The sequence below is a fragment of the Antrostomus carolinensis genome, unplaced genomic scaffold (assembly GCF_000700745.2).
Source record: "Antrostomus carolinensis isolate BGI_N321 unplaced genomic scaffold, ASM70074v2 scaffold20055, whole genome shotgun sequence".
NCBI lineage: Eukaryota > Metazoa > Chordata > Aves > Caprimulgiformes > Caprimulgidae > Antrostomus > Antrostomus carolinensis.
In genome coordinates, this window is record NW_010314508.1 from 2,047 (window position 1) to 14,578 (window position 12,532).

The following is a 12,532-nucleotide window of genomic DNA, read 5'->3' on the forward strand; positions in this document are numbered from 1 at the left end:
TGTTCTTCAGATAATTCTAGTTCTGACAATACTCCTTCTACTATGTTCAACATCGTTGTTCCACTCTGCTCATTTTGCAAATATCTTGACAACACATTTAGTGTTCCTGAACAGTTTGGATTGTGTGCAACTCCCAGCACATCACCTTTGAGATCATGTGGTCTAACAAAACTTTTGACAATCCTTTTGTCACTCCTGGAATTTTCTCTTCTCTTTTTCTAGATTCAGGGTACGCATATCATTATTGTTTTTTACCCGTGTTCAGCTTTGTATTGTTACAGTGAACAAAGCACATCAACTGAACTCATACTAGAGTTTAAGAATAAATGTTGTATTAAAATTGCATGTATCTCAGAGGTAAAAAAAATTTTAAGAGTAAAATTGCCTTGAAAAGTTGGTGCAATATAAAATTACTGAAAAATTGGAAAGTAACAAACTACTTTTCATATTCACAAGCAATAGGTCAGCTAAAAATGGACTTGAATTTCAGCAGAGAAAATTTTAGTTAGACTTTGGGGGAAAAAAACAAACAAACGTGGTTACTTAAACACTGGAAGAGGAGACTCGTGGAAGCTCCATCATTTAAACAAATATTTTACAATGTGAATGGACAAGCATCTATCGGGAATTCTTTAAGTAATTAAGTATTTGTTGTCAGGCAAAGGGATGGGTTTGCTTGCCTGTCAGAGTCCCCCTTTACTGTCTGAGCATCATTTTCCACTGAAGATACCCACTGTCTGAGTTTTCCTAACCTCTGACTGGTTCTTAGACAGGTGTCTATGAAGAATGTTTTGTCCTCAGTTCTTACATGCTGCTTGTAGATACTGAGCTCTGTTCCCTCCTAGAGGAGCACAAGACAAGGAGAACAAGCTGATTTCACCATGGTAACATGACCCAGGGAAGGCAAGCAAATGCCTGCACTTGGTGATCCTCTAGTATTTATTACTGTATAGTCTCTCCACATGTAGTTTCACATAGTTAGATACAGTCTGATGGTTTTGGATTAACAAGAACATGGACTGTTGAGAATATCTAGAACAAATGAGTGAATTTCTCAGCAAGCTAACTAGGGGAAGAAAATATTTTGTCTACTGATATTACCTAACAACCTAAAGATTCAGCCAACACTTCAGGGACAGGCATTATGATGCTTTTGATGGAAGCTGAAGATAATTTCTTGGTTAGATCTTCCAAGTGTTTCTCCTTGCTTACCAGCATCTTTCTAATATTGTCCAGATTTATTCAGCTGAAAATTTCCTGAAGCCAATTTGTCATTTCAGTAATGATAGTAGTTGCAGCTTTTGAGAGAAATGAGTGTCAGTGGCATGTTGTTAAATATATCTGAACCCTTTGTGCATCATTTTTATTTACAGTGGACTCAAAGAAATACTGAAAAGCAAATTACTTTGGGTAGATTTGCTCTATAGCCTGCAAATAAGAGAAAAAGTAAAGAAGTACTACTGAGCAGAACAGCTGTGGCTACTGTAAAATGAAACTATTACTGTCAGATCCTGCCATGGCAGGGGGGTTGGAACTAGATGATCTTTAAGGTCCCTTCCAACCCAAACCATTCTATAATTCTATGAGATCACCTGCCTCCTATTCTTTGTTGTAATATCAGACATTGCAAAGGCTCCTGAGATGTGCAGCTGTACAAGAACACAGATCTTATGTCTACAGGAGACATTGTAACATCCATATACAGCACAGTGGTTATGCCACATGCAGTTAGAGCTTGGAGTTTACTAGTCATTTAGCTGTTTATTCAAGATGAGGATTATGGAGCTCCGGAATTAACTGAAATTCACTTCAAGGTCAAGTTTGTAGAAGATTTAAAGAGTCAAGTATTGGTTTGTTTGGGACTACTTTGCTGTCAGTAGATTAGACAGACATGTTCCCCTGAAGGAGCTGGTGCTTTTCTTTAGGGGGGTACTCCAGAAAAAGTTGGTGGAGTGGTGTCAACCCTTGCTCTGGTCTTATGAGGAAGCTGCTCTCACTGTCAATGGATATTGGTAACTTGAGCTGAGAAGCCATAAGCAGCCGTATGCAGTGCTGGCCCATGTCTCCCACACAAGTGGCTCCAACAACACGTGTTTCAGCAGGGCCAACAGGATGGGCCTAAGAGTTCCTAGGACCTTTGCACTTTTTCAGTCACTGATCTTAATTGCTGGTCACTGCAAGTGAAGAAGCAATTAAATATGATGATTTGGGGCCTCAATCCTGTGCGATACAGAGCACGCCCACACATTGTTATGCCCCAGCTGGTCCTAAGTCTGTGGCAGTTGAGGGCACTCAGCACCATGCAGGCTCAAACCATGGAGTGAAAAAAACCCCCATCACTTCTAATAAATAATAGAGACAGATAAAGTGGATTTATTATGAGTTCTGATTGAATAACTAGATTAAGAGTAATTGAGGACAAGATCAGAGAGATGAGGAAGATTTAATTTCTGTTGCTGTAGCACAGATTTTATTTACAGTCTCCTGCCAGAAAAAAAAAAGACTATTGGTGTCAGTTTCTAGTGGACCACAGACTGCTCCGATAGCTGCAATTACAACAAAGGATGTGACAAATCCATGTGTTTCAGAAGCACCAAGTGCCAAATACTAGTGTTGTTTCTCCCTTGCTAACAAGTACAGATGTGGGCCAGTGCAAGACAGGTGCTTGAAAGCAGTTACAGTAGCTACAAGATGAGTGGGAGAGATGAGAACTTAATACTGTCATTACAAAGCAGCTAACAGCTCGGAGAAGAATAGAGAAACAACACTGCAGTGTCATGTTTTTAGTCTTACGATGCTTTTTCTTTCATCATTTAACAGCAGTTACAGAAAGATATTTGGGTTGGGATTTTAGGGTTTCTTTTGTGACATCATATTCTACACTTACTTTTATCATTCTCTGTTAGCTATATTAAAACTGTCTTTGTAACAACTACTTGTGATGTCCAGAGGAGATAATTACAACTGCTGCTGGGAATTAACAGCAGGAGTAATAAACTCTTAAGACCAAACCTCACAGTTTTCATGTGAATGACTTGAGAGTAATATGTCAGGAAAAGACATGTTAGAAAGAAGGTGATGTAAAACGTAGGGGTAAAGCAAAGCACTCCTAATAGCAGGAACTGAATTGGTGGACAAATCCAAGTAGAGCGATACCAGGAAAGATTCCTGGACCTAGTTCTTCACTCTGTTGTAGACAATGAGTAGCTGTCACAGAAAGGCCTATCATTCATTCTGGAAAAGGAGACTGCAATGCAAGTTGTTGACTTTGGTGACTTTTTTGAAAAATCTTCCAGAAGATATAAGAAAGCATTGGATGAGAAAGAGAACTTGAAGTAAAAGAGAAGATGTTGGACATACTCCATAGTATCAGCTGTCATTGCACTGCTGTGATGGGAGTAACCAATTTATTTATTAGTAATGGAGGCGGCTTCTTAATGTGTGTACCAGTAAAAGGTTTTAAATACTAAAATTACAAAGCTACTCACCAGTCCTTTATGTAATCACACTTTTGGATGTCAGTCTCCACAACTGTGTAGAGTCAGAGTGAGGTTCTGCTCCATTTTAAAAACATTAAAGTTCAGACCAGATTTCACCTGGTTCTTCTCCCCAAAACTACCAGCAAATACTGAGTACAGAGTGAGAAAGCATCATGAGAAGCCTCACCCTCTGAGGTTCTGCTCCATTTTAAAAACATGAAGGTTCAGACCAGATTTGACCTGGTTCTGCTCCCCAAAACTGCCAGCAAATACTGAGTACAGGGTACTAGCATTGCTATGAGATGGGTACTACCAGACTGAGTCCTCTAAACCCATTTCCCATACAAGACAATATGACACCCACTTTCAGTCAATACAATTTTTTGCTGAATGTGGCATGTTATGAAAGGGTTTGTTTTTTCACAAAAGGAGCAGTAAGTGAATCACCAGAGTCTGTGGTAGAATTTGATTTACTTTTAAGTTATGGAATATGAAGTTATCCTTAAATACAAATAATATAGAAGCAAACACAAAATTTGTTCCAAAGCAACAGGAGAATTACTAAGTGAACAAAGTCACACTGGAATCATGTGAATGGAAATCACTAGTTTCTGTGATCATTCACTTATATTTAAAGTAAAACTAAGCCCTTACCCTTGCAATTTACAATGCACAGAGAATCTGGAACTCTTGCCCAAAATTGTTGACAATCCATTGTTTATTGTAAATCTCATGGGCTTAGTTTTCAAAATCTGTATTTACAAAAACCAGGATAAAGTATTATTTTATAGTCTTTTTAATTCAGATAGCTTTTCCAGTGCTCCTGTGACCATATCAGAATGATTCAGTAATCTGTGTGCCATATGTGAAAATATCTGAGTACATGAAAATGCTGAATTTTATTCCAAAGAAGATCTATTCTTCAGGGGCTTTCAGCTCAGCATGGGTAAAGAGGTAATCATGAAGATCAGGAGACTGTGTGAAGAGGTATCTCCCCTTTTCCTTAATTCCTGATTGATTTAGATGCTTTAATATCATATTGTTCATTTTCTTAAGCTCTTCTATGGTCTTCTTTTGAGATATTAGTCTGCTTGATATTTGGTCCATCTTGTTTCTAGTTTGAACTTGAAAAGGAAAATGTACCAGATTAAATTGGCAACATTTAAATTAAGAGCATCACTGCCATCTCATATTGCAAATACTGGCATTTGGAGGCTGGTTTCCTCTGGAACATCAATATGCAGTATCTGTCATGTACACTTCTGGAGCTAGTTTTATTTTGGTATTCTGAAGTTAACAAAATTTACCCATGAGTTTTGAAGCTTAAATCTAATAGTGCGGAAGCTAAAGGAATCCATGTCTATGGATTGCAAACATAACCTGAGATTATGTGTGTAACGTCATCTGGAACACTGCTGGAAGTCAGTTTCAAAAACCACAAGCCTCCACCAACGTGAGCCCAAGCAAACTACATTAATCCCTGTGAGTAACCTTTTCACTATTACTTTACCATTTTTTCCACTAGAAGGGCACATTACTCATTTTTCTGTACCAGGCTCTACTTTTAGCAGCTCCTCATTAAATTAATCTGGAATTCAAGTATGAGATATTTTAAATAGGGTTTTACAATCATGCCACTTAAAATTTCCTTTGTGCTCTTTACTTCTCTGATATTCTATTCTTTGAGTGCTTTGATCAAGGGCTGGGATTTCCTGTTCAAAAAGGAAAATTATGATTTTTGCTATAATCCAGTGAATTCCCTCCTATAGGATAAAAGAAATCTTGATTTCACATGTATTTCAATTCATTAAAAATGGATTTGTAAGTTAAAATAAAGCACCTCGTACTCTGTTCAATACCATTAGCCCACAAAACTCCAGAATGGCAAGGGCTCCATAAACCAAGGTCACCTGTAGCCTTGTGTTTAGCTAAACCAGCCCTACCAGTACAGCTGAAGCAGAACAGTAATTACATCTACAGACTCAATGCTACGTGGCAATTTTGATACATCTTATCAAATTTTTTGTTTCTTATATTCGAGATTTTCTTTGTTCCAAACCAATTTCCAGTCAGTACGTAGCTGGCAACCTTCAGGTCTTTCATTAGGTAGCCTGATTTAAGTGTTAGCCTGGGTGTAATTCCAGTGTCAGTGGAATGACACCAGTACCGAGTATTACCTGGAAAGGACTGGAAGGCATGTTGTCGAAGCATTTCACTGCCATGCACTCATTTTTAAAAATTAATTTCATTTCCAGTCAGCATTTTTAGCAACACAGCATTTTTAACCCTGCTGAGTGAAACCCTTCACAGCTGTTGAAACTCACAAAACCTTTGCATTAAAACCAAAGTTGTGTCTTTTAGCTCAGAGACTGGGGGCCTGTGCTTTTGCACCCAGGACCAAGACCCACTGCCCATAGCCAGCCAAAGACTTCCATCATGCAAATACAGCAGTAGCATGTTATAAGGTAGCAATTCACATTTCAGCAAATTTCTTCTTCCAATTTGCCCTACATTTTTAAGAGCCACTGTTTGGTTTACTTACTTATTAAGAATATTACGAATGAAACAAGTGCCAAACTGACGATCAAAGTAAGAATAAAGGTGACGAAGAACAAACACTGGTCTCTTATGTTGCTTCCTGCCGTGTTTTCTCCAGTACCACCAGTGTTCTCTTCCTCATCTGTTATGAGATGACAAATCATTTAGTGATAAAGGTTGTTAAGACTGGTTAGGATAAACATGATGCTTCTGGATTCATGAAATGCTGCAGAATACGTCAGAATTTTGTCCAACAGTTTTGTCCAGTTTTGCCCAATTTTGTTTCCTCTGATACTTCATAAGAATGGAAGAAGACAACTTTAGGGGCTCACCGTGAATTTGGAAGTATAAAAACGAATACATCTGTTATAGCTGTTGAAATATATTCAACAAAAATGTTTCTGTTGTTGAAATATGCTGTTTTGTTGAAGTGGACCTGTTTTACAGTTCAGAGTTTTAGAGCTCAGTTTTACATGTACAAAGGTTGCAATGAAGCTTTCATCAGAAGGCTTTTTCAGGGTCTGAATGGACTCAAGCTCTTTAAAAGAGGAGAAAAATTCATCCTGAAAAGCTAGGTACAGGTTCATCCTACACATTCATCCTTTAGATTTCCCGCTGGGTTTTTTGGGTTGTTTTTTTTTTGACAATAGAAGTATCCTTGGAATTAATTTCACAAATTAAGCACCTCAGCTAAGCTCCTGATGTTGGATAGAATGACTGTAGGTCTTGAGTTTTTATCTTAAAACAAATGTTTCCAATATTATTTTTCTTCTTTAGGTTTTGTTGGTTTCATTCCAATAAAAATTGAGCTACATATCTTCCCAAATTGTCAAAAATGGTCTCTTACATGGACTTCATATGTTGTCCTTCAAGCACATGGAGAATAACGGGGAAAAATGACAAGTAGTTGCTCTTGCTGCTCAGCCAGGCAGTTTATTGCTTTTAAAGAGTGTTGCATATAGGGAAAGTCAACGGTTTGTCTCATAGAAACAGTTGCGATCAAATGAGGGGTGGCAATAAGCCATAAAGACAACAGGTAAATCAAGTGATCACCATGAGGAAATTCATGTGAATATAAAAAAAATCATGCTTGAGCCAGATCTGTTTAATCCCAAATTTGCTTACCACTTTAACTATTTACTAAGATTTGGTTTTATTCTCTATTTTAGGGGGAGCAGGGAGCTAATGTGGTTTCATTTTGATGTCAGTCTCAAACATACTAAAATTACATGCAAATTACTGTAATTTCTCCTCCTGTAATTGCTGTCTTGCTATTCTGAAAGGGACTCTAGTATATGCATCTGTGAAAAATATATTTCTAGATCGTGGTCTCATTTTAGCTGGTAGAAATCCTTGAGGTCTTTGCCACTGAGCCCATAGTGATAAAGCTGAGGGAAGGCTGCATATGCTATTACAGCACTTTAATAATGAACCAACCTGGGGCTGAGCAATTTGCTGAGCTACTAAGAGATCTCTGGGAATATCTCTGCTTTTCTTTATTGCATTTAACATGCTCCTGCCTTCAGGTGAGCTGAAAACTTTTAATATTTGCGTTTTGGGGTTTTATTTTTATTCCTTTAACTTTCATAACGAATGCATCATATACTAAGTGCCTGCACCAATATTGTTTTCTAGTCAGAACAATAAGGATGGGGAGGGCCTGCCACTGCTGTCTGTCAAGCATACTAAGCTATCACCAGAAGTCTCAGAAGTGGTCTGTGCTTGCTCTGCCTAATGAATGCTTTTTACTATTTCAGCTGGCTGAACATGCCAGACTGCAGTGTTCTGAGGAACCAGTGAACACACATTCTTGCCAAGCTGCAAACAGTGGGACCATTTTGTCATCTAAAACATAAAGAAATTGCTGCATGGCTGCTACCAAAGCAATCCAAATGTTTTAAACATATTCAATAGCTTTTCATATGGTTGCTAGTATGTTTCATTATGCCAGGTCATATTAAGCTATTGAAAAAAAAAAAAGATTGCTGCGTATTGCAACACTCTTGAAACATAATTTTTAAACCAAATTTGGCATCTGCTATAGACCATTCGCAAGATTTTAGTATTTATCAGAAACTGAAAAATACTCCACAGATCTCAATGTTTTCTGGCAAGAGAACCAGAATTTTATACTGCTGAATAAGGCAGCTAAGGACGGTGAAATATTCATTTTATGTATTTAAATGATGGGATAAGATATGTACAGAATCTCCAAGTTTAAAAAAAAAGTATGTTAAAAACAATAATCCTGGAAGGAGCCAAAGCACTTTACAAATTGATGCATAAAATACATGTTAGGTTATCTTTATTTACTGCTGAAATTTAGGGAGGAGCATGCATGCGATTATTCCACAGAACCCTGAATATTTACCTGGGAAGGAAACAATATTGTCCAATAAAAATCACAAAAGAAAGCAAGACAGTCATGCTGCTAAGAGTTTCTTTGACATTAAAACTGATTTATCCCATTGTCTCATTTTGTACTTGTAGAAGTGACAATATGAAGATAATCTACATATTAAAATTAAGTAGTTTATGTCTAGCATCTTTGTGTTAAATGTAGAAACCAGTACCACTCTAGTTAGTTGCATTAGGAAAAATTAGAGAATTCAGAAACAGAAGTAATGGAAAGGTATTTAAGTCCTGTAACTAGAAGAATGATTAAATTACAGGCATTTGAAACTCATTTAAACATAGCTGTTATTCTATAGCTTTTCTTTAGTCAAATTTGCCATTATACTAAGGGAAATAAAAGCAGACTCAAATACTGTTTTGTGTAGTGCTGCTGGAGAACTCTAGTTTTTAAAATGTTTTCAGGTCACAAAGAACTCATGTATATTGTAGCTATCACTGAGTGAAAATATTCTTGTTGCCATGAGCAAATCCAAGATAAAAGCCATATAAAACCAGTACAAGTGTGAGAGCCCATGTCTGAAAGTGTAAGTAAAGAGAGTCTGCAAATTAAAATGCTTAAAAGTCTCATGGGATATTTCAGATATCTGGTTTGAGTGCTTAGGAAATGTGTCTTAAAAGAATGAGCAGTACTTCTCTGATGTTTCTATTCCCACATGTAGATTTTAACACTTGTGAAGAGTTACGATGCTATTTATGTAGCAGGTGTATATCAAGCATTACTAGAGACACTATCCTGCAAGAGATCACCTCATGGATCCCCATAGAAATGGAAATGGAAGATAAATTCAGGCTTGACAGTAAATCCCTGTCAAGCTGAATGCAAGGATTTTCAGGAACCTAATAACTGAAATATTCATCAGGAACAGCTAAACCATAATCTGATCTGCCTAAATTATGCTGTTTTCTGTTTCTTGTATTTTTCAGTATAGAGCTTGACATACACATAATGGCCTATTGGGCTGTTGACATCAGTGCAACGTAACGTGGTCAGTCTTTTAAAATGTCATACATAATCCTTTTTTGATGGCCTATTATATGTATAAAAAAACCACAAAGCATAATCTATCATACAAACCTAGTGCATGTTGGGATCCATCTGGACAAACATTTAGTTTGTTTAGGTTGTTTAAGGAATCCACTACATAAAGTTTTCCTTCTTCATGTGTATCAGGCAGGTTAATTTCCAAGGAAGGCCTCTCCATGGCATCTGAAAGAAATAATAATTAAATTAAAACATGGACATGGGAAATAACTGGTAACAGTTGGTGTCCTGTTCTAAGAAAATGCTGAGCAGCCTTAACAATCCTTAAAATAAAGGGATTTGAAAGACCAGCACACTTACTAGGATCTTGAAGGCAAGGGTAACTCTGTACATAGCACTTACTTACTCTTGGAGATCTTTGATGAGTATAAGATTTCATTTCTACATTATGTTTGTGCACATGTGTATATTTATACATACATAGACACATGTGTGTGTGTGGAGAAAGATAGAAAATTAAAAATCTATTTGACTGGCTCCAGCATTGATTAGAATGTTAGTTATTTAGTTGTATAACCCTTTTGGTTTGGTGGGTACTTGGTAAGATGTAGGGTGATATTCTGACCACAGTGAAAGCCAAACCTTCACTATCACTGCCAGGCAGGATGTCACTCAGATCCTCTGTTTTCAGTATCAAGTAATTCAGAGATAAGACAGAGAAAGCAGGCTCAGATGTAGGAGATAAGCAGCAAGAATATGGGCCTTCCTATACACCCTAGAATATCACTGTGAAGTTAGTATTTGTGGAAAATGGAGCAAAGAATAGACTTCCAATGTAGTTCTACTCCACATAGATGGATTTAATTTTGGACAAATAAAGACTTGATGGCAAAGCCTTTTCTTCATATTAATACTCCTTGCTTTAAAAAAAGCACTGGATGAGGCCCAATCAGCAAACAGCTTCTCTGCAGAGTCTGGGTGCATGAGCTCATTGAATGATTGTTTATATAAATACAGTTATGAAGGAAGATTACATATAAAAAAGAAGCAATACCTAAGCAGGCTCCTCTATGAATTGCACGTTATTCTTTTAAGTCTTTTGGTTTTCCCTGTGTTACCCTGACTCCAAAAATGTCTTCTAAAAACAAACTACAGTTCCAGCCATAAGGAGGTACAGATGTTCTAACTAGGCATCTTAGACTACACTGGTCACTGAAAACTCCCTCTGTAATTATTGAAGAAAAATATGTACCTCGAGGTAACTTTCCTCTTATTCTAAGAAATGTCTTTTTGACCTTACAGCCTAAAGGTACCATTCCGTTGCCAGTGAATATAAGGGGGGAACTCACAGAGATTAGTTCAGACTTGGAGTTGAATATATCTTAGTTTGTTGGGAAAATAATCAATAGTATTTTGGGAAAATAATCCCATTTAGTATTATTTCAAAGTCCTCAAGTTCAGTTTTACCTGCCAAACATAACTCAGGACTTCACAGGATGCAAACCTCCTATTGATGGAGAGTGTTAAGCACTAAGGGTGATTTCTGAATCCTAAATGGGATGAACGGCCCTCTTGGCATGCATCTGAGCCCTCTCTCCCTCTCCAAGCAAGAGAGAACACTGTGACCGGATTCTTAACCTAGCACTTATATTAAAAATCTAAAGTCTGAGGAATATAGCTCTGAGTGTTTACAGAAAAGATCCATTCTTTCCCTCTTCAAACTAAATGCAAAGATGATTGTCACAATTCCCCCAAATTTGAGCACACAGCCAAGAAACTCAGCCTTAGTAAGCGGAAGACTTAAGTGCTTCGATCACTCCTGACAATGGGGCTCATTCTCCTAATAGTGGGGATTGACAGGAATACATCTGTACTTTTACATTTCTATTTTATTTAATAGAGTGTGAGAGAAGATTACAGCTTTTTTTTTTTTTTTTTCCCTCTGTTCAGAATTGTTGCTGCAAAATACAAAAATAAGGTAGAAAAGCTGGCATAGTAGTGTTACCCTTACTTATTGTATGATTTTCAGAGGTGTAGCAGTAATTTCAGGACAGATGGCTGTGTCCACTGTCCTTCCCCTAGAACACTGCGTGGTACCAGGCCAGCACGATCTGCCACATCCCCAACAGTGCTGGGTCTGCTATCTCCCCACAAGCACATTCATGGTCAACTGCAAGAGTTACAGAGCCCTGCGTTTCAACCACGACGTGCTAGAAGTTACCACCTCGTGCACAGAGGCTTTTGGTTATTTTTAGCTTCCAGAGAGCAGTTGTTTCTCTTAGTACCTCCCTGCAACTTCAGGGAAGACTCTTCCTAATAACTTGAGCTGTAATAAATGTGAGTAACTTTGATTCATTAATATTATGAATTATATGTCTCTGCATTCATCATTAATTATTTAAAACTGATTTCCTTACTATGCATGTAACCACAGTAGAGATGATGATTATTATTAATTCAACAAAGTCTATACTATGTCTATTTGTTTGTTTCTATTGACATGCCAAACAACGGAGAGAGGATACAGACATTGGTGTCACTGACTAGAAGTATTGATTATTTTCCCAACAAACTAATCTAAACTTTGTGGGGTTTGGAGTCACTCTGTCCTGTACTTTAACTTTGCTTAAAGACTTCTCCCCTTTCGACTTTTAAATTTCTCCTTTAGTTGTTGTGGTAAAATTCAAACTTAGTGTGAGAACACACTGAAAATTCTTCACAGAAAAAAAGGAGAACAATCAAGTCTAAAAGGAAATAAAAACCAGAATTAAATGATACTTACAATATTACCACATTCAGGTAATATGGATGGAAGAAATCAGCTGGAGAAAATCACCCGAAGAAAACTCTTCTCTCTACTTTTAGACTCACAGGAACCCGTCAGCTTCTGCAGGACCCATGAAGGCAGCTATGAAACAGACTGTCCCTTACAATCTATATTTAGAATTCATCTTGGCTAAGTATACTGACTTCACAATATTGATCTGTTTAAAAAGAAATCAGCCCATACACAGCTCTTTTTATTATATTGGAATCATTATGGTAATACCCTATCATGGAGAATGAGAAGGTTTGTTACTGATGATCCATATATTTCACCAGCCTTTTGCTTTATGAG

The 12,532-nt window shown here is 37.3% G+C and overlaps 1 protein-coding gene across 1 annotated transcript; it reads right to left on the minus strand.

Annotated features, from left to right (window-relative positions):
* Positions 1 to 4,394: 4,394 nt before the first annotated feature.
* On the minus strand, positions 4,395 to 9,634 carry LSMEM1 (leucine rich single-pass membrane protein 1). Its single transcript, XM_010167674.1, has 3 exons — positions 9,508 to 9,634; positions 6,022 to 6,159; positions 4,395 to 4,603 (listed from the first exon to the last, which is right to left on the minus strand). The coding sequence occupies exons 1-3, from the start codon at positions 9,632 to 9,634 to the stop codon at positions 4,395 to 4,397; spliced, it is 474 nt and encodes a 157-aa protein (XP_010165976.1).
* Positions 9,635 to 12,532: the final 2,898 nt, after the last annotated feature.

What these genes read in the sequence shown, in the direction of transcription:
- LSMEM1 (XM_010167674.1), bottom strand. Translation starts at nt 9,634, where the DNA reads ATGGAGAGGCCTTCCTTGGAAATTAACCTGCCTGATACACATGAAGAA. An exon ending in TGGATCCCAACATGCACTAG is followed by an intron (nt 6,160 to 9,507) that starts GTTTGTATGATA and finishes ATCTCATAACAG; the next exon opens with ATGAGGAAGAGAACACTGGT. An exon ending in ATTCGTAATATTCTTAATAA is followed by an intron (nt 4,604 to 6,021) that starts GTAAGTAAACCA and finishes TTCCTTTTCAAG; the next exon opens with TTCAAACTAGAAACAAGATG.